Source organism: Ctenocephalides felis, unplaced genomic scaffold (genome assembly GCF_003426905.1).
Source record: "Ctenocephalides felis isolate EL2017-DRISC unplaced genomic scaffold, ASM342690v1 CF-g0.4_SCAFFOLD_00898, whole genome shotgun sequence".
NCBI lineage: Eukaryota > Metazoa > Arthropoda > Insecta > Siphonaptera > Pulicidae > Ctenocephalides > Ctenocephalides felis.
In genome coordinates, this window is record NW_020537052.1 from 6415 (window position 1) to 32284 (window position 25870).

A 25870-nucleotide genomic window follows, 5' to 3' on the forward strand; every position below is an offset into this window, starting at 1 on the left:
TTAAATATTAAAACCTGATAAATTATTTACCTTTGACGCTTTCTAGAAGTTGAAGTTTCGGAAGAGTTTTTCTCGTTATCGAAAATACTATGAATAATCTTAAAATGTTTTCGAATTGAGCTAGTACTTCCTCCACAGCACTTCAGTTGTTTCTTGCAAAAATTGCATTCAGCGATATCAACCGATGTTTTTTCGATACCACCAAACTGAACTTCGTTGATTCATGATTAATTTGTTGTTGGTATAAAAAGATAAATAAGTTTGACAAGATACACGAAATTATAAAATCGCAATTTTAGCAAATCATGTGAAATTGATAAATATAAAAAAATAATGAAAACTAGTTGGTTTGGTATTTAGCCTTGAGGCAAGTTACATGAACTTCCCGATATATTTAAATAACCGACTTAATTAATAAAAAATAAATTAATTTATGAGTCATTAAAAGTATTCCGAGTGGATTTATTACACATAATTGAAAACGAACGAACACTTTGACTCGGAGTATTTTCTAAAAGCAAATTTTCAAAAATCAATAATTTTTATAATTGAACCAGTTTTCAGGACTTTAATGGTTTATTGTGTTCAAGACCAAGTACTCTATCATTATACCAAGTAAATAGTCTAATTTTAATTTTGACAAATGTCAAAAGAGCTATTCATTTTCTCAAACTTTGATGAATTTTTAAAATCAAACGATTTGTCGTAAGGCCGTAATATTTCAGTAAGTTCTATAAGACCATGGTATATATCGCTAAAAAAAATTCCATAAAAATCGGCTTAATTTTTTTTTTTCAACAGTCAATTACAGGAAAACGGCTCGGTAGATTTTCACCTAAAACTGATCAGTATCATTCCCAACTAATATCTTTCGAACAGTTTTTGATTTTTTAAAATCGGTTCGGTAGGATGAGCTTAAATGTGGACCAAAAGTTTAACACTTTTTTTTAAATTACAAAGAAACGGCTTGGCAGATCGTCGCACAAAACTGACAAACGATAGTCCTCACCGAAATACATCAAATGGCTTTTAAATTTCTGAAATCGGTTCAGGCGCTTTTGAGAAAACGTCGATCAAAAGTCTAATTTTGACAAATGTCAAAAAAACTATACCAATTTTTGCAAACTTTGACGAATTTTTAAAGCTAAACGAGTTGTCGTAGGGCCGTAATATTTTAGTATGACCTAGAAAACTATGGTATCTACCGTCAAAAAAAAATCATAAAAATCGTCGAAATTTTTTTTTTAAAAACGTTATTACAAGAAAACGGCCCGGCCGATCTTTACCAAAAACTAATCAGCACGATTCCCAACCAATATCTATCGAATGGTTTTTGAATTTTCAGAATCGATTCAGAATTGCGGGCTAAAACGTGGACGAAAAATTTTTCACTTTTCTGCAATTTACAAAGAAACGGCACGGCCGATCGCCGCACAAAACTGAGAGACGATAGTCCTCATCGAGATACATCAAATGGCTTTTAAATTTTTGAAATCGGTCCAGCCGTTTTGGAGAAAACGTCGATTTACGGCAAAAAATCTGTTCACACACACACACACATACTTTTTCCAAATGTGATCTCATTCGATTCAGAATGGCTTGAAACGTCGAGAAAACATAAAATTAGCGATTCGGATTTTTTGATGAAAACATAAACTTCTCCTTCGGGAAGTTAATAAATTGTGAAAGCATAACATCTAAGCCTGTAAAAAGTATATTTCTCTAGGCAACGTAATCCTGCGGTATATTACGATAGTCAATGTGCAAAAAACACGTGCAATGTGCAATAAAATAAGAATATGCCTTTATAACTCAATTTCGAGCGTCCTCGATGGACTTCAGCTAGTTTCGTATAGTGTTGTCCGACCTTACGCTAGGTCAATGAGGGTGTGAATAATAAAGCAATTGCGCTTGTTTATTGAAGTTATATTACTAATACAACAGCTCAAAAAGTTGCGCGATTTTAATTCCATTTTAATTGAAAAAAATCACTATTTCATTTAATTATTTGATTTAAAAAAATGCAAGCTTCATTTTGCTTCAAGGTACTTAGGTAATTAGGTAATATTTTATTAACTTTGATCTTCTTGGACTTTTTCATTTTTATTGTTACGCCTAAGATCCATCCCTCCCATTCTCCAAATCACGAAAATAGTTTATAACCTTTTCGAGGGCTTGATTAAATGTTTGCTCTTTAATTGGGTTCAACCGCGGATTTTTAATCGATTCAGTTGTCATTATACCTGTAACAAAACGTATAACCATAAATAATAAAATCATACGTGTGTACTGTGTGAATAATACATACCGTTTAAACACTTCGCAAATTCAGTGTCTTTCAGTATTAATTTATTTATTTGATGTAGACCTAGATGCTGTGAAATGTTTCAAAACTTTTTTATAAGAAATCTTTCTAACACTTTTTTAGCAGAAATATGCATTGCTGCTTCCTTGTCTAACAGCTAAAAAATTTATGGATCTGAAAGAACGTTTTCCGTGAGATAATGTCATTTTTTTTACTCACCACGTATTTGTTTAAAGACTCATACTTTTTGTTTTTCATTAAATGATTGAAAGTCTTCCAAATGTTTGAATCGTATAACTAGACCGTGTTCTTAATCAGATGTGATGACAATGGGGTAAGTTCCATATTAGCCACTAATCCTTGTAATTTTATTATCTCCCCTTGCATTGTTCCGATTTGCTGCGATAATTTGTGATAACAATCTCCAACAAAAGATTTTAAAGCATTTAAGGTCCGGGCGTGTTTCCATACAGAATTGGCCCCACCCTGGTATTTAAATTATTTTGATGTCATTTTATAGGTATTTTGGAGACTAGCTGTAAGTGGAATTCTGTCTTAAGGCAATTAAGGCATCGTGCCTTAAGGCAAATTGCTGGAACTTCCCGTACCAAAAATTATTATTTTTTTAAAAACGATTAACATTTTTGAAAAAAAAAATTACTTTGAAAAAATAAGATTTTTGAGAAACTATAAATTGGACAAAAAATTACTTTTTTTTGAAAAAATTTTTTTTAAAAAAAAATTTTTTTTTTTTTTTTTTTTTTTGAAAAAATTTTTTTTTTTATTTTGACATATTGTGGAAGATCTGAACTTTCTTTTCAAAGCAATCAATCGTACTGCTTTAACTGCATAGGGACAAAATATAAAGCGCGTAAGCGCCGCGTCGCTGTCTAAAGCATAAGCATTGGTACGGAACCCATAGGAATGTTAACAAATTGTATACTTATTGTTAAAATCTCTATAAAATATCTGATAATTTTATGAGCATATGTCTAATGATCATTTTTGACCGCCAAATGGCTCATTTTTTTACTTTTTCCTCCATATCTCCGAATCCGCTAGACCTACCTTCATGAAAATTTTATCGATTCTTCATCTTGTCAATACAAGTGAAATGTTTTTTGAATTATTCAAATCGGACGCTCCGTTCTCTCAAAAACTGAGCTACCGTTTTCGGCACTTTTTGCCCCGTATCTTTGGAACGGCTAGACCTGCCTTCGCCAAAAACTAATCAGCACGTCTCCTTATCAATACGAATCGAATGTTTTTTGAATTATTCAAATCGGTTGACCCGTGTTCCCGAAATCGTCGACGAAAATTTGTATCCGCACATACATACACACACATACATACATACATACATACACACACACACACACACACACATACACATACATCCATTTTTTCTAAGGTATGCCAAAATGTTCAGAAACCTCTGAAACGTAAAGATATATAAAAATTTTCATTTTCGATTTTTTTGCGATTACTATAACTTGCCCTACGGGAAGTTAAAAATTCGAAATACCAAATTTCAAATCCGTAGCTCATCATTTGGCCGAGATATCAGTGAAAACATGTGAAAGTGGCCCCTTTTTTAAACTCACTTTTTGTCGGAAATATGAGAGATATCGAAAAACTGTTAACGCCATTTTATTTATACTGATGTCGTCTATGTTGTTCATAACAAATAATGTGAAAAAATTATTTGTTAGTGCGTGAAAAGGTGAAAATGATTTTTCATTTTCCATTTTCTACCAGTGCCTCTTTGGACTACTTTTATATTAGCATCATTCAAAAGCCTGTACATTTTTCTTCTATTATTCAAAAATTCATTTAAATTTAAGCGGAACTTTGGGTGAAAAGTTGGAAAAACTTAAGCTAGTACGCGCGCTGCCGGTACACGAACACCCATATAAAGTAGCTTTGCAAGAGCGACGAGCAAGCATAAGGCTCGTCGTTACGCGCATCTCGACAAATTCTGGTATATAAGTATGGAAATATTTATTAAATCCAAAATTTATTTATGTATATAAGTGTATTCATTAGTCATAATAAAAAATCCAACGCGACGAATAAAACAATAATTATTGTTATTGATTATTTTCATTCGGCGTATAAGCTTCTGACTAATATATTTTAATGAATGAAAAACTTAAGATTTCAATATTTTTCATATATTTACGTCGGCAATAAAAAGTATTTTAATTTTAATTTATTACCTTTTTTGATTTTTTGCAATGTTATTATATTGTATATAGTTATCATTAAATAAAAAATCGATAAAATTATATGTCACAAACATTTCATAGCAAGTATATAAGTATTAAAAATGTATTAAGTATTAAAAGTATATTACAAATCGTTGGCAACCCACGATTCTCTCTTATAGTACCACATACCCTAATTTTTTTCTCTAGTAAATTTGCCGCCAGTTCCACACTGCTATAATAATTGTCCATATAAACGTGGTGCCAAATATTCGCATAGTTCTCTAGAACATCTTCTACAAGGTTTTGTAATTTCTGCCCATTTTCGTTATACAATTTAAAATTTGTGATATAAGCACTTTCAGATTCACACAACAACCTGACAAGCATCCCGTACTTCGATTTTTTGCCGGGGTTGTACACCCGGAAACTCAAACGACCTCTATGGGGTATCATTGCCTCATCCAATGAAAGATTTTGCTTTGGTTTATAAATTGTATTAAATTTATTTAATTAATATTTTATTATAGATTTGATTTTGACTTGTCTATCTGTAATTTCTAATATTATATCATTATTACAAAAATGTAATGATTGTAAAATTTGCCTAAATCTATTTCGATGCATAACTTTCCCGAAAACTGGTGTCTCTATAAGTGAACCCGTAGACCAATAATCGTTCAAGTTGCTCTATTCACCTGTCCCATTAAAATATTTAAAGCAAGAAATTTCTTCATTTCGTCTATTGTGGTATCTTCTTCCCATTGTTTTATCTTCTTTGTAGATTTATATTTATTCACATTTTGCAAGTGGTACCTGTTCGTTTCCTTTACAAGTAATTCAAAAAAATCATTGCCAATAAACAAATCTACTGTATCTCCTATAATTTCCGAATCCTTCGGAAAAACTTTAATACCATCATTACCTAAAAACTCATTTATGTCCATATCAATATCACTTTCGGACCATAGTGTAAATGTAACATTGTTAAATTCGTCATCGGAATCGCTCTTCTCCGAATTACTTTCAATAGGTAAAACTTTTCTACTAATAATAATGTCTGACTCATCACTTTCACTTATATTATTTTCATTCCCAGATAATATATCTGCATATACTTCACTATTATCATTGCAGATATTATTATACTCAACACCCTGTTGTTCCATTATAAATCACGTTCAATAGTCAATATTTCAATATATAATTAATTAAAAACTTCAAAATTGACTCTTTGATGACCGCACAAGCACTGTTACTCAGTAAAAGAACGTACTACTACGTCACCGGCTACAGCAATTGGAATACGAGTGACGTATTACTACGTCGGCGGCTATTGGATAGCGGACAAACAATGACGTAGTACTACGTCAGCGGCCATTGGCTAGCGGACAAATAGGCACGAGCACGATGTCCCTTCTCTTAACATCTGTAACACTTCAATTCCTTCTCCCCAGAGTACTTCTTCTCTCTTAAAACTGTGCTATTCTCCTACCGTGGTTGGTTTTCGTAGTGGCTCTGGGCGCTCTCTAGTTTGCGTCCTACTACTTTCACTTGCTTTCCTGTCTGCTACTAACTTCTCATACTTTAGTATGCTTGCACTTAGATGTCTGGCATTGCTGTGACTTTCACCTGCCTCTAAGTAACACTAATGCTTATTTCGTAGTCCGAGAACTATTTCATGTTTAGTCTCCCGGAAACTAAGGTTCAAATCCGGGCACAGTTTTCTCTTAGAATGATAGTATACAATGGCCTCTTCCGACTTCAGTTGGACTCGTTTCTTTATGCGTTCCCACTTTGATGTATCTCCATCCTCTACATGTGTGAATGCATACTTGAAACCTTCTTTAAAGTTGTCCCACGACTTTATTTCATCCCTCTCCGTGTCGTGCCGGACGTAATCACGTCCGGCACCTACCAAATGGCATATTGCATTGTTCAACGCAATATTATCCGACCATTCATGCCGTGACTTTAAACTATCAATCTTTTGCAGCCTTTGCCTTCATCTGCCTTTTCTGTTCTGCCGTCAAAATGCCCCAAAGATTTCGACAAATCCGTCATCAAGTGATAATACCGGTCTCGTTTGCTTACCCTTCTGTCTTAGTAACGCCCTCATCATGTCATACAACAACTCGTCGCGTGTCCCCATTATGCTCGTATTGTCCGCATTCAACTTGCTTTGGAACTTCTCAAATGAGTCTGCGTTTCCCTCCATTTTTCCTACTAGGAGTCTACGAAAAAACAAAACTACAAAAAGTTCAGCAATCGCTTCTCACGAACAAGGTGTACGTACTGTTTCTAAATCGACATACGATTTAAAACAGCCCCCTTAACCTAACCTGGTAACACACGTTATTCGACACCGCGTCACTTTTCTAAAACCGAATCTCGTTAATATATTGAAACAAAATAATATTAACACAAGACGAAACTTATCACCATGTGGGGTAGCTCATTCACACTTCTGAAATGTTAGAAACATTAATTATGCCTTAATGTTTCCAACTGAAAGTAATACACATATATAATTATTACGCACGTATATTTATCAATAATCTATTTACTCGTCAGGATATTATAGTTATATTTGCAGTGAGATGTTTATCCTTCGACGGCAGCTTTAAAAAGGAATTAATCCTAAGCATTTACAAGCTAAGTGTAACAATTTCCGCGCTCAAAAGTGGGAGAACTAGACGACCATAGAGTTATTCTTCGTTACGCAAACGTAACGCGCGAACATTCAAAATGCCGCTAAAAATTCTCTCTATGGCTTCCTTTATTTCTTGGTCACTCACAAATTCGTACGTTGCCGTGTTGTCATTGAATTGCCACGTCATTTAGATTGAGCACTAAACCTGCTTCTCTAAGAAAATCCATGCCTAGTAACGTGCAATTTGATCTTGCTGTCGGTATTGCAACAAACTCCGTGGCTATCGGTCTTCCCATTATGTGCAGTATGGTGGTCGTTACTACCACATTTCTTGGTTTTGCTTCTCCGTCTGCCATGGTCATCTTTATTTTTGCGGTTGAAAATCATGGCCAGTTTTTCTTAAAACCTCATACAAATAATAACCATGCCAGGCTATGGTCGGCGCCAGTGTCCACGAAACCGTATCCCTTTTCGCCTTGCACCGTGATGGGTACAGCGGGTCTAGCATGTGTTTCGGAATATTTACCGGAGCTTGTAAATTTACTGGAGGGTTTGCGTTTCTTCTGTTTTGTCGGGCTTTGAGGTGTCGACATCCCTCTGTCGTATGGCTCCTTTGCTTACAGAATGTACAGCCCACTCTGTTTTGTTTCTTGCCCCCTTCTAAAGTCACAAAGAAGAAACTTGCCGCTTGTATCTCCGCTTTCTCGCAAGGGCTCGTTGTGCAATTTGTGCATTTACTGCGGATCACGCCTGGCTTACCGCAACCATAGCATGAGTATTTTGCTTTATCTTCTTGTATAGAAGCAGCCTGTGTCCTGGTTTTAGTCCGGTCCGGACCCTTCTTCAATGTGTCCGGTTCGTTTGCAGAACGTGCATACTTCCTGCGTTTCCTCTTTGGGGACACATTTCTTGTTCTCGTTTAATTTGGCTTCGATCTCTCGTGCTCTCGCTAGAAGTTCTTCGAACGATGAAACCGTTGTTCGCGGAATACGCTCACGAATATTTAATCGTAGCAGCCCGTATATCATGTCTAATTGGCTGCTTATTGAGATTCCAGGCGGAGGAATCTCGGCAAATACAGCTCTCTTCTTATATACGAATAAATCTGTCGGCGTGCTACGGTCCTGTCGTAAGTTTAAAATCTCTAAATAGATTGCGTAGACTGGTCTCTGAGGTGCAAATGAGGATTTTATTAGCGCTATTGCTTCTGTAAACGTGCTTACCTCGCTTTTTATACCTTGCCACCAGGTGGCTGCGACGTCTATTAGTAGTAGCGGGAGTCAGCAACTTTCTCTGCATTCGGCATTCCATCGAAGCTTGCCTTGCAGTTTGCGAAACTACCTGAGCTTCTTTCTGAGGTTGATGGCCATATCTGTTGTGACGGTCAGTTTCTTGCTGGGTGCCAGATTTGTGCTGTATATTTTGATCCAATCCTTTTCTTGCCACAAAATTGGGCGCCAATTTGTGACCTCATGATGTTTGGTCGGTGAAAATATAATTAAAACAAAAGCAGTAATGCAACTGTTTCTTATATTTATTAATTACAGGGTTCAAGAATAGGTTAAATACAAAATATTCGCACACTAATCTGTTTGCTTCGGCCTCTAGTAGTAGCGGGAAGATCTGAATCTCATCCAACACCGTCTTCTTACATCATAGTGCCGTCTTATTCTAACTTCATCCCTCTCCTCCAGGGCGGCAGTCGTTCTATCTCGCTCCCACGGAACTATATCTTGTGTTGTGTTGCATCTTCGACTCTAGCGCGTAGGGTGAAAGAAGTTTGTCTTGAAGCCTGTGTTGCGTACCTGCTCTCGCATGACGCGTCCTTATCTGCGTACTGGTTCTATCTCTATCTGGACACGTCACGTCTTCATCTAGGTGTATTTTGTATGTTTGTACCCGACTGGAAATTGAAGTATGGCGCGGATCAGGGCTGCTCTAAATTAAGTAGGGTCCCAGTGCGGCAACCGTACTTGGCCCCTATGCGATATGTAACGCCTTGCCGGATAAGGTCTATGTTGGGCACTGTTCCGGGCCCTAATCGAAAATATGAAATGGCCCCTATAAAAATATCGAACTTGGCCTTTAATTTAAAATAAGCATATGGCCTTAAAATAATATGTGATATGGTCCTGAAAAGTATATTTGATATGGCCCTGAAAAATATATTTGATGTGGCCCTGAAAAACATAATTGGCATGGCCCATTAAAAAAATGCATATGCTAATTTTTTTTATTAATTCTTTCTACAACAATATTTTAATATATAATAATAATAAATAACAAATGTTGATTAGGTAATATTTTTTTAACTTTTATCTTCTTGGACTTTTTCATTTTTATTGTTACGCCTAAGATTACTCCCATTCTTCCAATCACGGGAATAGTTTATAACCTTCCCGAGGGCTTGATTAAATGTTTGCTGTTTAATAGGGCTCCACCGCGGATTTTTAATTGATTCAGTTGACATTATACCTGTAACAAAATGTATAACCATAAATAATAAAATCATCCATGTGTACTGTGTGAATAATACATACTCATACTCATTCTTTTTCAGATTTTCATTAAATGATTGAATGTCTTCCAAATTTTTGAATGGTATAACTAGACCGTGTTCTTCATCAAATGTGACAACAGGGTTAGTTCCCATATTAGCCACTAATCCTTATAATTTTATTATCTCCCCTTGCATTGTTCCGATTTGCTGCGATAATTTGTGATAACAATCTCCAACAAAAGATTCTAAAGAATTGAATTTGTTTACATCCGTAAATGAAATAAAATAATTCTTAAAAAGATGCTGCTTATGGTGGCAAGATGTATAAAAATATATAAACAAAAAACATAATTTGTAATGAAATTAATTGTCAGAAAAGATTATAAACCAGTAGTTATAATAAGGCAAAATTTTTATAATTATAAAGAATATTTTAATAATTAATTTATTATAAGAAAATTGTATCAGTTAAAAATGACGGAAAAAAATTCACACGGAAAAAAATTACTTTAAAAAGAGACACAAAAGTTTTCACAATTTACATAAATAAACTATTCTAAAATAGTTTATTTTTAATTAAAAATAAAACACTAAAAAAATAAAAATTAAAAATTAAAATTAGATTATTCGATAATAATAAAAAGAAAAATACACGATAAATTGCTAACAAGAATACACTTCCTTGAAACATTGCGCGACTTATTGCCTAAATTTATGTTACATTCCGACAATTGCTGATCGACGTTACTCTGATTCACAAAACGCCCTTTCAAGCGGCTTGTTTTTTTAAAACATTTTGCCTTCTGTTCTGCTGCAATATTTTTAACTTTTCCAAGGCAATTTGATATGTATCTGAAATTACAACTCAAATCAATATATATATATATATATATATATATATATATATATATATATAAATATATAATGTGTTATAATAGGTAATATATATATATATATATATATATATATATATATACATATGTATAACAAAATACACAATAAGTAGTTGACTTACGCGCATAACCTCGTACATCCACCTCATGAAGAAGGGAAAATCTTGAAGAAGAAGTAAATTTTCTCCCGATAGCTCATAATTACTTAAAAATGGGCATTCGAATTTATCTTCTCCTTCATTATATATTAACCAATCTACCAGCACTACATCGATACTCTTATTTTCACTTGTATCATTGAGAAATAAAACAACACAATACACTACTTTTCCACTCATTATTAAACGATAATTACACGACGTTCTTTTAAAACAAATAATAATATATCGTAATAATATTTCGTAATTTTCGCACTTCCTATTAGACACACAACGATCGCTTAGCTTCACATTGGGTGCGTTCCACTAAGCGCTCACAACGATCACGCTCACGACCGCGGTTTATATCATTCCACTTGCTTCTGATCGTTGGTATCATCAACTCAAGTGGAATGGATTATGAAGCGTTTTGAGCGTTCATATAAACATTACAAATGGCGTGGTTTGAAAAATGAAAGGAATGAAAGTCAAAGCTTGAAGAGGTTAGGTTACAATCAGGTTAGCCTTGACAAATAATTCTTATAATAATAAGCTAACTTGATTTAAATAAAAATAAATAAAATATACATTTTAATTTTTGGGTTTCATTTCAGTGAAGTCTTTAACCAATTTAAGTTCAAATCTAATCGAAATGTCTTTTACGGCAGTTGGATATTTGTTGATGCATCGTAATAATGCTCCAGAAACAAGTTAATATAATAATATCTGCATTTTACGAGAAGATGATTTACTTGTGATCACTATACCTGAAAATAATCAAGAAAATAATGGAAATTATCCGCGTGAAGTAAGGCGAACTGCAGGAGTTATTAAAAGAGATTTTATAATGAATTCCTTGTAAAACTAATAATGATTCATGGCCACTCTGATGAGTGGTTATTAAGATAGCCTTGCAGGACCATAAATTATAGAAATCACGTAAGGACTTCATCTTCGAAAATTTGAATGAAATCAATAATTCTATGTATATTTGAAAATTGTATATATTATTAAAATGTCATATAATAATTTTGAGAACTTCAATAAATTTCTTTTTTAATTAAACTAAATTTAATAATATATAATATAATTTATTTTTTTTAATCATAGTTATATCTCAAATATAAAAGTTACATAAAAGTAATTGCACGACTTATAATGCGAAACATTAGAAAGTGCTTTACAAACGAATAATTATTAAAATTATTCTTATACTTAAAAACCTATTTCTTTATTTAATATTGCTTTTTTTATAGTTATTTTTCAGCTAGTTTTTCTAAAACTTTGAGGAATTTTTCATCCATTTCCATTCTCTCTCGGTGTCTTTTCTTTCTATTTTCCTCATGTTCTTCTTTCTGTTTTAATCTTTTTCCCAATAAAGTTGTTACTGATGGCTTATTCGATTCTGAAAAATAATTCGATTTGTACATGAATATATTCATGAATTCAATTATCTGATATAATTACTCACTTGATGAACATCCGCTATCAGATCCCACCGCACTATCGTTACTTTCTGTTTTTTTGGAAGAAAGACCAGTAGAAGATGCAACGGCAACTGGATCGCACCATGCCTTTTTGCCAAATATTTCATCCATTATCTACAAAAATTACAAGATATATTACAATAGTTATAACTAGTATAGTACAATAATTAGAAACTAATTTATTTATAATTATAGAAAAATTAACTGTATCGAAAAATTAAGCAGAATATTGAGAAATTTGTACAAACTTCGTAAAACTTCCAAGTCTTTCGATCATTTCCCGATTTGTTATTATGATCCTTAGTTGACTTATAGGTTTTCTTCAGACTTCGCAGTTTAGAATAGCATTGCGGTCCGGTGACATTATGACCATTTTTTGTCAACTTCTCGGATATTTTTTTCCAGACTTGTTTATGGGACATTTTCCCACTATTGAGTATTTGTTCCATGGATCTGTAAGTCTCTAATAAGAGTAATACAGCGGGTGAAGACCACCTGTATGAAGAAGCTCCACCTGCATATAGAAAAAAATGTATTTATTAATAAGAAACACAAAAACCACATATGTAACTGACATCCTCATATAATAAATGTTAAGAATAGGATGATAACAGAATTTATATTTTAATATACCTTCAGATTCTTGAGTTTCAGAGTTAAGTTCACCTGCGTCTTCACTACCAAGTACTTCTTCGTCATTGCTTTCAAGAAATTCTTCATTGTAGAATTCAGCATCCTCATGTTCTACATGAGAAGTAGATGTAGATGCCTTATGAGGATCTTGATTTACTAAAGTTCTTAAAAGTTCTGTAGCAAAATATTGGTCTACAAACAAAATAAATTTTTCATAGAAGGAATAATTTTTCAATTAATATGGGCATTAATTATATATGAGGTTAGGTCATCATTGTTAAATGAGAGAAATGTATAATGGCTGTTGAATATAGACTAAAATTAATTTTATTACATAAATTTAGTGTAATTATATTTACCTGCCCTCGCACGTTTAGCTTCAGCCGGAGAAACATTCGCTTCCACAGCAATATCTCGATCAGCATCGTATAAGATAATTTTTTCCGTCGCCATCTTCGAGTTCAAAATATCATATTTCAAAAACAATTTCAAATATTGCGCCTAAATTTTCTCAACAACGTCCACTTCGACCCACCTTTTTAGATGGGTCGTTGTGAGCTTGACGTGAGCGAAAGTTATGACGTCAGTAGTGACGTTTTCGCCGCGATCACAGCGACCGCGGTCGTCATGTGGAACGGCTTAATGGGTATTTTGAGCGTTGTGAGCGCTTAGTGGAACGCACCCATTCAGTCATGAACTGAAAACTAACAATGGTCCTCTTTTATAGAAGATGAAGTTCTTACATACATATTGGTGCATCGATCGTATTCAATATTATCAATCAATGGTTTATATAATATCATATACAAAGACCCGATGATGATCTTTTTCTCTACATTCAATATATACTTATATATATATATATATATATATATATATATATATATTGTTGCGACCCAAGGTTTCCGATTCTCAGTTCTCAACATTGTATTCATCCCAAGAACTCGTTACATTGTATTAAACTCATATCGAGTAACAAAAGTATTATAATCAAAATAGGACCGATGAACTTTTTCCAAATGCGTACGTGATCCTCAGCATACGACGCAGTAATTCCTATGAATTTCGATCGGGGAATCACATAATTCGCACTCATACATATAAGGAAACTACTGATCATATTCAAAACCAAGGGAAGTCCCTGATTATTAAATGAAAGGCTATATAAAGCCGAAATGGAATTTTAAGTTGCTCAGTTGTGTAATTTTCGTATAGATGACGACATCTCAGAGTATTAATGAACGGAAAAAATAAAAGTATACATGAAGAATATTGTGTTTAATTTGAACTTATTATGATATTACAATAACATCTAACGAAATTGGTTGATGAAGAGAAAAGCTAATCGGCGCCCAACAATATATATATATATATATATATATATATATATATATATACGTGAAATGCGTATACGACATGTAGAATTTTTCCTAGAAATTTCGTTCGGATGATTCGTTCTTTTCATAATCTGCATAATTATCGTATTCATTATTATCAATGAATTATAAATATAATATACGAACTTACGAAAGCTCTATACAACTTTGAACAAAAATCCAATGGTAATACAAAACCAAAAAGTGTTTTTTTATAAATAAAATTAATAAAAATATGAAAGATAGGAAATTACATAAAATTTATTAACAATGAAAATAATTATTGAATCGATTATATAACAAAATTTTAAAATTATAGCAAGAATTTTTTTCTAAATGGGAATTAAGAAAAAAAAATACCAACATATGATTGATTATACACAAACACTTTATAAGCCACTAAAAACAATTTTTACAATAAAAAATTTATAATATATATATATATATATATATATATATATATATATTGTATGATTCTGAATTTGATGTTGACATATGTATTAACAAAGTCTAATAATCGGGCATAACATCAATAAAAAACCTCTTTACCCCTTTACATCTTTACCTCTTTACATCTTTAACCAGTCTACGAATAACACACTATCCATTTGTGATTTTTTCAAATCAGTATTTTGTGAAAATATTGTGTAATTCCAAGTTAATGTTTATAATACATAGTGTAGTGCATTACCATATCCTAATACCATGGATTTTTAAAATTTTCCAAATTAACACTAAGATCTACTAATTTTTCCACTGAATGAAGGCTAGGATTATAGCCGAAACGTATGGATTTAAAATAAATTTTTGAAAGAAATTCATGTTTTTTATTGATGTTATGCCCGATTATTAGACTTTGTTAATATATATATATATATATATATATATATAATAATAATAATAATAATAATCATATCGAATGTAATAAGTAGAAATAATAAGATCGATAAAACTTTTACTTTTACTTGCATATGAAGACATAGGACCTTCTTAGAAAATTCGTCCAGCACACATACATCGTATACATTCGTTATTAATAATAACGAATTGATAATAACTTATTATCAATAGATTATAAATCATTCTCCTGGAGAATGAAAGTTTTTCTTTTCATTTTAACATATTTTAAATACTGCTAAACATTAACATCGAATGAAATAGAGTGAAAAAGAGTAAGAAAGATCGGCGCTATGTCACACGTGAACTTTATAGTTGCCGGCGCGCAGCAGATTGTGAACAATATACATTTATGATTGCTCTGTTATGCCATCTCTCGGATTCATCCCTTATTATAGAACAACATGTGGTAACACTAAAGGATTGGTAACACTGCGGTACTCCTTTGGCAACACTGTTTCCGCCACAGAGAAGCAAGGAGCAATTCATCATCAGTCTCAATTCAACCATTATAGAAAACACTTGCATTTTATTGTAAATTCCGTCTGATTGTTTATAAATATATTTCATGTAATGTGTACGTAAGTCTTTTATTTATTCTGAATTTATCAGATTCTGCAAATTGGCACAACAGCTCATATAATACGAACAGGCAACAAATATTTTGTCAAATATTATGTCGAATATTTTTTTTATAGTTTAAGATATATATACAGTAGAATCCGCTTAGTATGACACCGAAGGGACGCTGAAATCTCGTCATACTAACCGGTCGTCATTAAAAGCGTACTGAAGAAAAACTTTTTAATATGCAAATATGTTACGTGGTTCAGTATTTTAAAAGAAAAGCCTATACAAACGTTTTAATTAAAAATAAAAATGACACATTAAAATTTAATATTAAATAAAATTGACATAGGGTAGGTCGGGGCACAAAGGTCCAATTTGACTTACGGTAATTATACTGTCTAAACCCAATGAACAACACATAACATACATCAAAGAAGCATCTATCACACTATGTTCAGAAAAACTTACATACATACGTACATAATTCCTAATTATATAAATATTATATTTTTTACTATTTTTTAAACGTTTGGTATCTGACCCATTTTACTTCACATACGGGGTAAAGTGGAACAACCAGGGGGCGAACAGATGCAATTTCTTCTATTAAATTTTAAAGGCATTTTACGCTACATTATTGAACCAATGCAAAATATTAATTCTGTGGGTACATTTGTTACAAAGACTACACAGTATATTACATTGATCTGCTATTGGTCAGAAATATTCATCAGAAGAGCCGGAATAACAATTTATTCAATTAATCTCTTGTAAAATTGCTTTTTTCAAACTTTACTATTTTATTGCTTACACCTTTGCCAAAGTTAAGGTCCAGCTAGTCCTTTTTATCGCAGTCATGTGCTGCTTATCTTCTGATAGCAAAGTCATAAGAATAAAGGTGATGGCTGGTTATAAATTTATACATTTTTCGCCCTCTACTATCAAATATAATTGTTAAAAAAAATCTACTTTTATTTGTTTATGAGATATCCGTGGTGGAGCATTAATAATTAGTCCACCCTACCCATAAACATACAAATGTGTTTTTTTAATGTAAGTTATCAGTAATTTTTGATTGATTTCTTTACATAATTTTATTGTAAAAACAGTCCCTGGTGCTATTGTGCACAAAAGACATAGCAATTGCTTTCGTAGACTTGGCCACATCATGTAAAATCATGTCGGTCATTATAATTGGACATATTTTCTTGCAAAAATGGGTCATTATAAGCGACATGTCAATGTAAGCGATGTTAATATATCCGACTAGACAGCTGTTTTTTTAAGGAATTTTATATGGAAACCAAATTCCTAGTGCGATTACGTCATATTAAGCGGTTGTCAATATATCCGGCGTCATACTAATCGGATTCTACTGTATATATATATATATATATATATATATATAAAATTTCCATTTAAATCAATTTTTTCATAATTAATTAAATTTTCATAATCAATATCAAATAACAAAATTAATGTAATTTTAACAAAATGATTTTTTATTACTTAATTTTTATTAGTTATTAAATTTCAAATTTTCAATAATAATATTACATATCTAACAAAGTAACATTGTATATAATCTTTCTCCAGAATCATCAGTTAAAACAAATGTTACCATTTTTTATTAATTAAATTAATTGAAAATATTTTGATAGATGTACTTCTTCGAACTTTCCACATAATCACGGTATAGGATTCGCATGGAAATGATAACATAGGTTTCACTTGTTTTAATTCTATAGCTGTAACATTAATATTATTAATATCATTATTGGATGCCACAAACATATCTCGAATTAACATTATTGTCCCATCGCTAAGTAAAACAGAGTTATTTGGTTCATTGCACGTCAAAATAATTTTTCTATATCGCACTCGTTGTATGATTATTTTTTCAGTGTTTGCATTAATTTTTTTTACGTAGAACTTCAATATTAGATCTATTTGAACTAATATCAGTATTTCTGTCCACTGCAAACATCTCGTGTAAACTGCGGCATAGTTGTGACAGTGGACGACTACCAGATCGAAGACATTTTTATTTGGCCTAACGCGCTTTCAAATTGAAATGCACTAAAATCACTTATTGAAGATTGTAAATACATTACATCATTCAGTAGATGGATTAATGAATGCATGTTTAAAACATGACTTTTAAGTCCGTATAACAATTTAGAAATTTCCACAAATTTCAATAAACAAAATTTTGCATCATTATTGGAAGTTATTGCCATATCTTCAGATAAGATACGGCACGCAACACTCAAAATTTTTTACAGCCGAGTATATTTAAAGTTTTACTGTAAATGCTATCATCACTAATTGCACTACACTTTTGATTTTTGCGATCGCGATAACGTTTCACTCGTAAACGTGTATTTTCGCGTTTTCTCTTTTCTCGTATTGTATTCATAGTTCAAATCAAAGCGTTAAATAAGTTGCAACTGATCTATAATGCTATTCGAAACGAGCCTTTTATATCGATAAATTTTATCACTTATCGTATGCACAGTACAATTACGCACAAGAAAAGGTCATTGATTCTCCTTCTGATTATTACACTTTCGATACTTGATATGAGTTAATAATTATATATAAAGTCTAGACACTAGAAGAAATATTTATAATCGAATTTGATAGTAACGAATACGATATCATGCAGTTTATTGAACTAAAGTTATTGCCAAACGAAATTTCTCAGAAAGTGACCCTACTCGATATGAGTTAATATTCATGTATAGTCTAGTCTAGACGAGGGGTCGGCAAGCTTTTAACTGTAGTGTGCCAAGCCACTCTACCAATATGTTTTAGAGTGCCGCCTTAATTTTGAAATATATAGTTAGGTTCTAGGGGAGAAGAATTATAACCAAATTTATCTTTTAAACATATTTATTAACAAATAACATAAATTTCTAATATAAACAGTGCCCGATTACCCCAAAGGTCCGTGAGACCCGGGCCTAGAGCGGCATAATTTAGGGAGCGGCAAATTTTTCAAAATGTAAAAATTTTAAACTCGATGAAATGACACGACAATTAATTTTAAGGATAGATCCTGAAAATTTTTTTTTGTAAATTTAGAAATCATTTTCGATAAAATAGAACATAATGCGTTTTCTATCAAATTTATTATTCGTGGGTGCCGCATTGATACTTTCTTGATGTATCATATTATCAACTTCAGGAAGGCTAAGTTATAATAATCCTAAAAAATCGTAAATAAAGTTGTTTATATATCTCTACGCTTCAAGTTCTCCTGAACATCTTGACATGCCTTAGAAAAAATGGATGTATGCATGTGTTTATGCGGTTACAATTTTTTGCCAAATGGCATCCGGGAAGACGTGCTGATTAGTTTTTTGCAAATACAGTTTCGGAATAGGGAGCAAAGAGTTAAAAAAAATGCTAATTCAATTTTTCAAAAACGAAGCGTCCGATTTGAATAATTCAAGACACTTTTTACTTGTATGACGAAATAAGAACTATCGAAAATTTTGCGAGAGCATGGTCAGCGTTTTTGGTGATCCAAAAAGGTGTCATTTGGTGATAAAAAATGATCATTGACATCAAATTATTAAATTTTTTATAAAAAAAATTATTAATTATTACAAATTTTGTCTTCATTATTTTGAATCATTCCGTACCAAGATTTTTAATTTTCAAAGTTTACTTCTTAGATAGTTTAAATGTCCTTTGCAAGGATCATTTGATTTTAAAAAATCAAAAACTGTTCGAAAGATATTAGTTGGGAATGGTACTGATTAATTTTAGGTGAAAATCTACCGAGCCGTTTTCTTGTAATTAACTGTTGAAAAAAAGTGTTAAATTTTCGTCCACATTTAAGCTCATCCTACCGAACCGATTTAAAAAAATCAAAAAACTATTCGAAAGATATTAGTTGGGAATGGTACTGATTAATTTTAGGTGAAAATTTACCGAGCCGTTTTCTTGTAATTAACTGTTGAAAAAAAGTGTTAAATTTTCGTCCACATTTAAGCTCATCCTACCGAACCGATTTAAAAAAATCAAAAACTGTTCGAAAGATATTAGTTGGGAATGGTACTGATTAATTTTAAGTGAAAATCTACCGAGCCGTTTTCTTGTAATTAACTGTTGAAAAAAAGTGTTAAATTTTCGTCCACATTTGAGCTCATCCTACCGAACCGATTTTAAAAAATCAAAAACTATTCGAAAGATATTAGTTGGGAATGGTACTGATTAATTTTAGGTGAAAATCTACCGAGTCGTTTTCTTGTAATTAACTGTTGAAAAAAAGTGTTAAATTTTCGTCCACATTAAGCTCATCCTACCGAACCGATTTTAAAAATCAAAAACTGTTTGAAAGATATAGTTGGGAATGGTACTGATTAATTTTAGATGAAAATTTACCGAGCCGTTTTCTTGTAATTAACTGTTGAAAAAAAGTGTTAAATTTTCGTCCACATTAAGCTCATCCTACCGAACCGATTTTAAAAAATCAAAAACTGTTCGAAAGATATCAGTTGGGAATGGTACTGATTAATTTTAGGTGAAAATCTACCGAGCCGTTTTCTTGTAATTAACTGTTGAAAAAAAGTGTTAAATTTTCGTCCACATTTAAGCTCATCCTACCGAACCGATTTTAAAAAATCAAAAACTATTCGAAAGATATTAGTTGGGAATGGTACTGATTAATTTTAGGTGAAAATCTACCGAGTCGTTTTCTTGTAATTAACTGTTGAAAAAAGTGTTAAATTTTCGTCCACATTTAAGCTCATCCTACCGAACCGATTTTAAAAAATCAAAAACTGTTCGAAAGATATTAGTTGGGAATGGTACTGATTAATTTTAGGTGAAAATCTACCGAGCCGTTTTCTTGTAATTAACTGTTGAAAAAAAGTGTTAAATTTTCGTCCACATTTAAGCTCATCCTACCGAACCGATTTTAAAAAATCAAAAACTGTTCGAAAGATATTAGTTGGGAATGGTACTGATTAATTTTAGGTGAAAATCTACCGAGCCGTTTTCTTATAATTAACTGTTGAAAAAAAGTGTTAAATTTTCGTCCACATTTAAGCTCATCCTACCGAACCGATTTTAAAAAATCAAAAACTGTTCGAAAGATATTAGTTGGGAATGGTACTGATTAATTTTAGGTGAAAATCTACCGAGCCGTTTTCTTGTAATTAACTGTTGAAAAAAAAATTTAAGCCGATTTTCATGGAACTTTTTTTGGCGATATACATCATGGTCTTATAGAACTTACTGTAATATTTCGGCATTACGACAAGTAGTTTAATTTTAAAAATTCGTCAAACTTTACTAAAATTATTATCGTTTTTTTAAAGTAGGATTGATGAAGTATATTATTTACACACTTTTTTTTGATTAAGTCAATTATTTACACATATCGGGAAGTGCATGTAACTTGCCTCAAGGCTAAATACCAAACCAACTAGTTTATTACTGAGTTAATTATGTTTGTAGGATACGAGTTGTTTTTTAGTGTGCTTATTATTAGGTCAATGTTGGTGTCCCAGAAAATTTTTTATCAGATAGTAGTATGGCATGGTCTGTTAAATTTATTATTGTTGCATTTTTCATTTTAAGAGGGTGGTATGAGTGGTAATTTATGTATCGCTCGGAGCTAGTTGGTTTCTGGTACCAGTGAGTAATTAGTCGGTGGTCATTTGTACGTATTAGTCTGATGTCTAGAAAGCTAATCGAATTCATTGTCTCTAATTCCACAGTAAATTGTAGTTTTTTATTAAAATTGTTAAAATTATCAGTAACTATGTTAATGTCTTCTTCCAGAATACAAGTAATAATATCGTCTACGTAGCGGTAATAAAAGATTTGTTTATTATAATTTTTAAATATTTTGTTTTCTAGTAGTTGCAAGGAAATTTCTACTAATGAGGAAGATGCGGGCTATCCCATTGGGGTGCCCAAAATTTGGTAATGAAAGCATATCTATATATATATATATATATATATATATATATATATTGTGACGGATTAAATGGGGTTGATGCTCCCTTTCCTGGGGTATTGCAACGACTACCAAATATTACATCTAGCGTTGCATCCCCATTAAGAAAGGGTTACACCAACTCCTAAACCCGACTTCTATAACCACCCTGTAATTACCTGTGGAAAAGCCAACTAACTACGCGAATGAAAGAGAATGTACTTCTATCTTATTTAATTATTACTAATTATTATTACAGATCTACGGGCATGGCTGTACCTACGCACAGCCATGTTCTATACTTAAACTCCAACATACGATTATTATTAATTACTATACTAGCGGAGTATAGTATTACAGATATAAAGGAGTATACTAAACGGATAACTTATAACGGATACCGACGGAGGGAATAGCCTTATAAAACAATATTACATCTGACCTTTGCTGGAACGGGTTCTCCCCTCCTGGCACAACACACACACCACTATACACAAAGCGGGTTCAACGCCTGGCGCGTGGACCCACTGACCTCCTCAGAGGATGGTACAATTCTTAATGCTCCGTTTCAACCCCAGACTGGACCTTATATTGCAGGCACCCTAGTAGACGTAGGTGGGGGAGTCCCATTGCACTGGTGGTTATGCAACCCTTTTAACGACAATACCAATTGTCGTTACAATATATATATTTTTTTGTATGATTCTGAATTATATATAATTATATATATATATATATATATATATATATATAAATTAAAAATTACCAGTTTCTTTATTTTCCGTTGCCATTTCGCGATTTTTCTCTTCAAATAATTTCATATATTTTGTACCATATCAGATTCCATTTTTTTCGCCCACCTTTCTTTCCACCATTTCAACATCATTCACCGTCTTCAAAGGAAAGATAGTATCAAAAACATTCGCTTCATTTTTGGGTAATGTACGGTGTTTCAGATTGTTTTGGTCGCTGATGTCCCCTTCCAAGAGCATCAAACGCTTCAGTATTAAATCAAGAGTTGCTAAAATCAAATAAAAATTATAATATGTATATTGTATTAAACAATATGATAATATACCTTGCACTGCAATCATCTAAGGGCAAGTATGTGGGCAGCTTTCTGAAATCAAATTGTTGTAATTAGAAAACCTGTTTAAATTACTAACATGAGCACAGGCTTCTGTTATCAATTACCTTTAGCAGCAACAACATGTTCGTCATGTAACACCTCTATCTCGTCATGCCTTCTTGTAATATCTTAAGGAGCTACAATAAAAACAAAAAATACCATTGAATTTAAAAAATACATTTGATAATGACTAAAATCATTAAGCTTCAGTATTCAATTACTCTCAACAGCACCAACATCTTCTTCCTCAAACACCTCCTCTATCTCGTTCTCCTTTGTTTTATTAGCTGGAGGAGCTATAAAAAAATTACCATTGAATTTGAAAAACACATTTCATTAAGACTAAAATCATTAAGCTCCAGTATTCAATTCAATTACTTTTAATAGCAGCAAAATTCTCTTCCTCAAACACATCCTGTACTCAGCCTCCTTTGTTTTATTAACTTGAAGAGCTGCAATAAAAACAAAAATTACTATTAAATTTGAAAAATACTTACATTTGATAAAAACTAAAAACATTACTTGTAATTGATTCAACCTCCTGACCCTCTGAACGCCTCTTCTCTCTGATTAACTTCGGTGCTACAATGAAAGCAAATAACACTTAATTTGTAACATGTAAAAAGTGAGTAAGTCTATTGCACTACAATTTTACCTGTTATGGCCTCAATCCTTGACTCGATCAATGCTGATAAATCGCCCGCTTTATTCCTCATGCCCTTACCCAGCAGCTCCTCTGATGAGGTGTAATCCTCATCACCAGCAGGCTTGGGTGCTGACTCATAGCTGTCAAAAAGTATTAAAAGATTATTTTTCTTTATTGAATTACAATCTGTCTTTACAAAAAGGAAGGCATTCAGTAATTTCGATGATATATGAAATATTAAACCTTAGATCTAAAAGGTTACCCAGTAGTAAGCCTTTTCAATTTTGATATATTGAATTTAAATACTGTGATTATATAGAGAAAACTTAAAAATAAAATGATCTATGCGGTAAATAATTATAAATTGTGAATTATAACAACAAACAAACTAAACATAATAAAAATAAATAAAAATATAAATGAACAACTAAATAAATAGTACTGGTAATTAGAATGAATATATTATATATTATGTGGAGGTCAATGTGGCGGATCCGTCGAGGGAGCGTTTTCTTTTTTGCCATTCGATGCCGTGCGACTTCAATAAATTCTTGGCCAGAATATTAGGATGGTTTTGTACTCTGCTCTTATATTTTTGACTAATTAATTTAATTTCTTCATCAATAGTGTTTATGTTTAGGTCTTGATGGACTAACCAGTTTAGTGTGTATTTGGGGGTGTTTAGTATTTGTTTCAAAAATTTGTTTTGGAATCTTTGTATAATTGCAATATTAGATTTACGCGCTGTTCCCCAGAGTTGAAGTCCATAAGTCCATATGGGTTTAAAAACTACTTTGTACATCAGCAGTTTATTCCACGTACTTAAGCTCGATTTTCTTTCGAGTTGTTGGCGCTTTTTCAGTATATGGTGTTTCCACGTTAATTTAGAGTCCAAGTGCAACCCCAGATACTTAACGACATTTGCCTGCGGAAGCATTTGATTAAAGAGTTGAACGGTAGGACATGAAGTATTAAAAGATGTACAATGAATTAACACGTTAACTGCCGTGTCACCCATATTCGGGTGACAGCAAAAGTTCTCATCAGGCCACGTCACCCGCATTCGGGTGACAGCGAGAGTTCTCATCAGGCCACGTCACCCGTATTCGGGTGACAGCAAGAGTTCTCATCAGGCCACGTCGGGTGACTCCTTCCAAAGAATTTCCGAACATATTTAGATAAATATATGACAGGAGATAATAATACTGTTGAATTCTTTTAAAAATCGTTTATTAACAAAATTATTTACAGTGCAAAATATTGACTGCAAAGTTGCGGTTGACCAGGGCAGCTTGGACAAAAAGTAGTGGGTTTTCTGAGATTTGGTCATGCCTTTGATCGTTCCAGTTCTTCTCTTTTATTTGCGTAACACCGCTTGCATGCGCGTCTAAGGCTTTTCCCCAAATTATTTCTGCGAACGGCGATGCAATGCGTATTTCGTCGAACAGAAGGCAGTGTTAAATCTTCATTCAGTCCTAGTAACTTTGCAGCAATCAGTTCTCTGAATCGTCTAATATTTACAGTTTTCTTTGTCGCAATTTTGTAAACGACCAAAGCGTTTACAATTGATGTCCCCAGTAGAAGTTCAACATCAAGCTTCCTATACCACTTGATTCCTTTCCTCATCGTCGAAGGATAGGAAACCATTTGGTCTGAATAATCTATATCACATTTACCCTTCTTATATTCGAGGACGGCCAGAGGTTTGAGTCTTGGGGATGGCTGCTGGCTTGAAGAAGCAGCATGAATGTTTTTCGTGCTTTGTGTCATGATAGGAGCGTGTTTCGTAGATAATATTCTCACGTTACGTGTGTCTCTCCATTTGAGTATTACAATCCCGTTATCATCCTCTTTAGCTACCATTTCTCCCCTTCTTAATTTGCAATTAAGAACATCTTTCATATATCTTTCTTCATCTTTCTTCTCTCATATAGATTTCTTGTTATGTCTAAGTGTTCTAACTACATGAGTCTTGCGTCTTAGGCATGATATAGCTAACTCATAACTTGTATAAAAATTGTCAATATAAAATGTTTTTCAACATTCACTTTGTTGAACTGGAGCTTCCTCAGTATCATCAACGTTGCTTTCTTCTTCCACGACCAAATCTCGTAACATCTCGTCAATAGTATCTTCATAATATTCATTATCACTAAGATTGCATTTATCCGATCCGTATAAGAATCTGATGATATGATAGGATTTACTTTTCTTCTTTTGGGCAATCTGATCACTTCCTCATCGCTGCTATCCGAATTTGAGCAACTAGCGTGACTAATCTTCCTTTCACTGCGATATGAATCACTGCACACTGACTTTTTCATCTTTCTCTTCACTATTGAAAAGAGATATTAGTTGTACTACTCAGTACACGGCAAAGATTACAACTGCTCGTGCAGTTGAGGAATAAGGATCGTTGATAAATGAGGATCGTAATAGATATCGGGGTGAGAGTAGCGAAAGAAATGTAAAGAGACATGC

At 32.6% G+C, this 25870-nt stretch overlaps 2 protein-coding genes across 2 annotated transcripts; both read right to left on the bottom strand.

Annotated features, from left to right (window-relative positions):
- Positions 1–11951: 11951 nt before the first annotated feature.
- On the bottom strand, positions 11952–13350 carry LOC113365333. Its single transcript, XM_026606910.1, has 5 exons — positions 13175–13350; positions 12816–13007; positions 12431–12696; positions 12167–12296; positions 11952–12100 (listed from the first exon to the last, which is right to left on the bottom strand). The coding sequence occupies exons 1-5, from the start codon at positions 13266–13268 to the stop codon at positions 11952–11954; spliced, it is 831 nt and encodes a 276-aa protein (XP_026462695.1). The 5' UTR covers positions 13269–13350.
- An 11365-nt stretch (positions 13351–24715) lies between these two features.
- On the bottom strand, positions 24716–25252 carry LOC113365334. Its single transcript, XM_026606911.1, has one exon. It carries the CDS (start codon positions 25250–25252, stop codon positions 24716–24718), a length of 537 nt encoding a protein of 178 aa, XP_026462696.1.
- Between the last annotated feature and the right edge of the window lie 618 nt (positions 25253–25870).

Bases quoted from the DNA above. Each gene is read 5' to 3' on its own strand.
- LOC113365333 (XM_026606910.1), bottom strand. From the start codon at position 13,268: ATGGCGACGGAAAAAATTATCTTATACGATGCTGATCGAGATATTGCT. The intron at 12,697-12,815 runs GTATATTAAAAT...TTCTATATGCAG, and splicing joins TGAAACTCAAGAATCTGAAG to GTGGAGCTTCTTCATACAGG. The intron at 12,297-12,430 runs GTTTGTACAAAT...TAATTTTTGTAG, and splicing joins AGACTTGGAAGTTTTACGAA to ATAATGGATGAAATATTTGG.
- LOC113365334 (XM_026606911.1), bottom strand. From the start codon at position 25,252: ATGGTAGCTAAAGAGGATGATAACGGGATTGTAATACTCAAATGGAGA.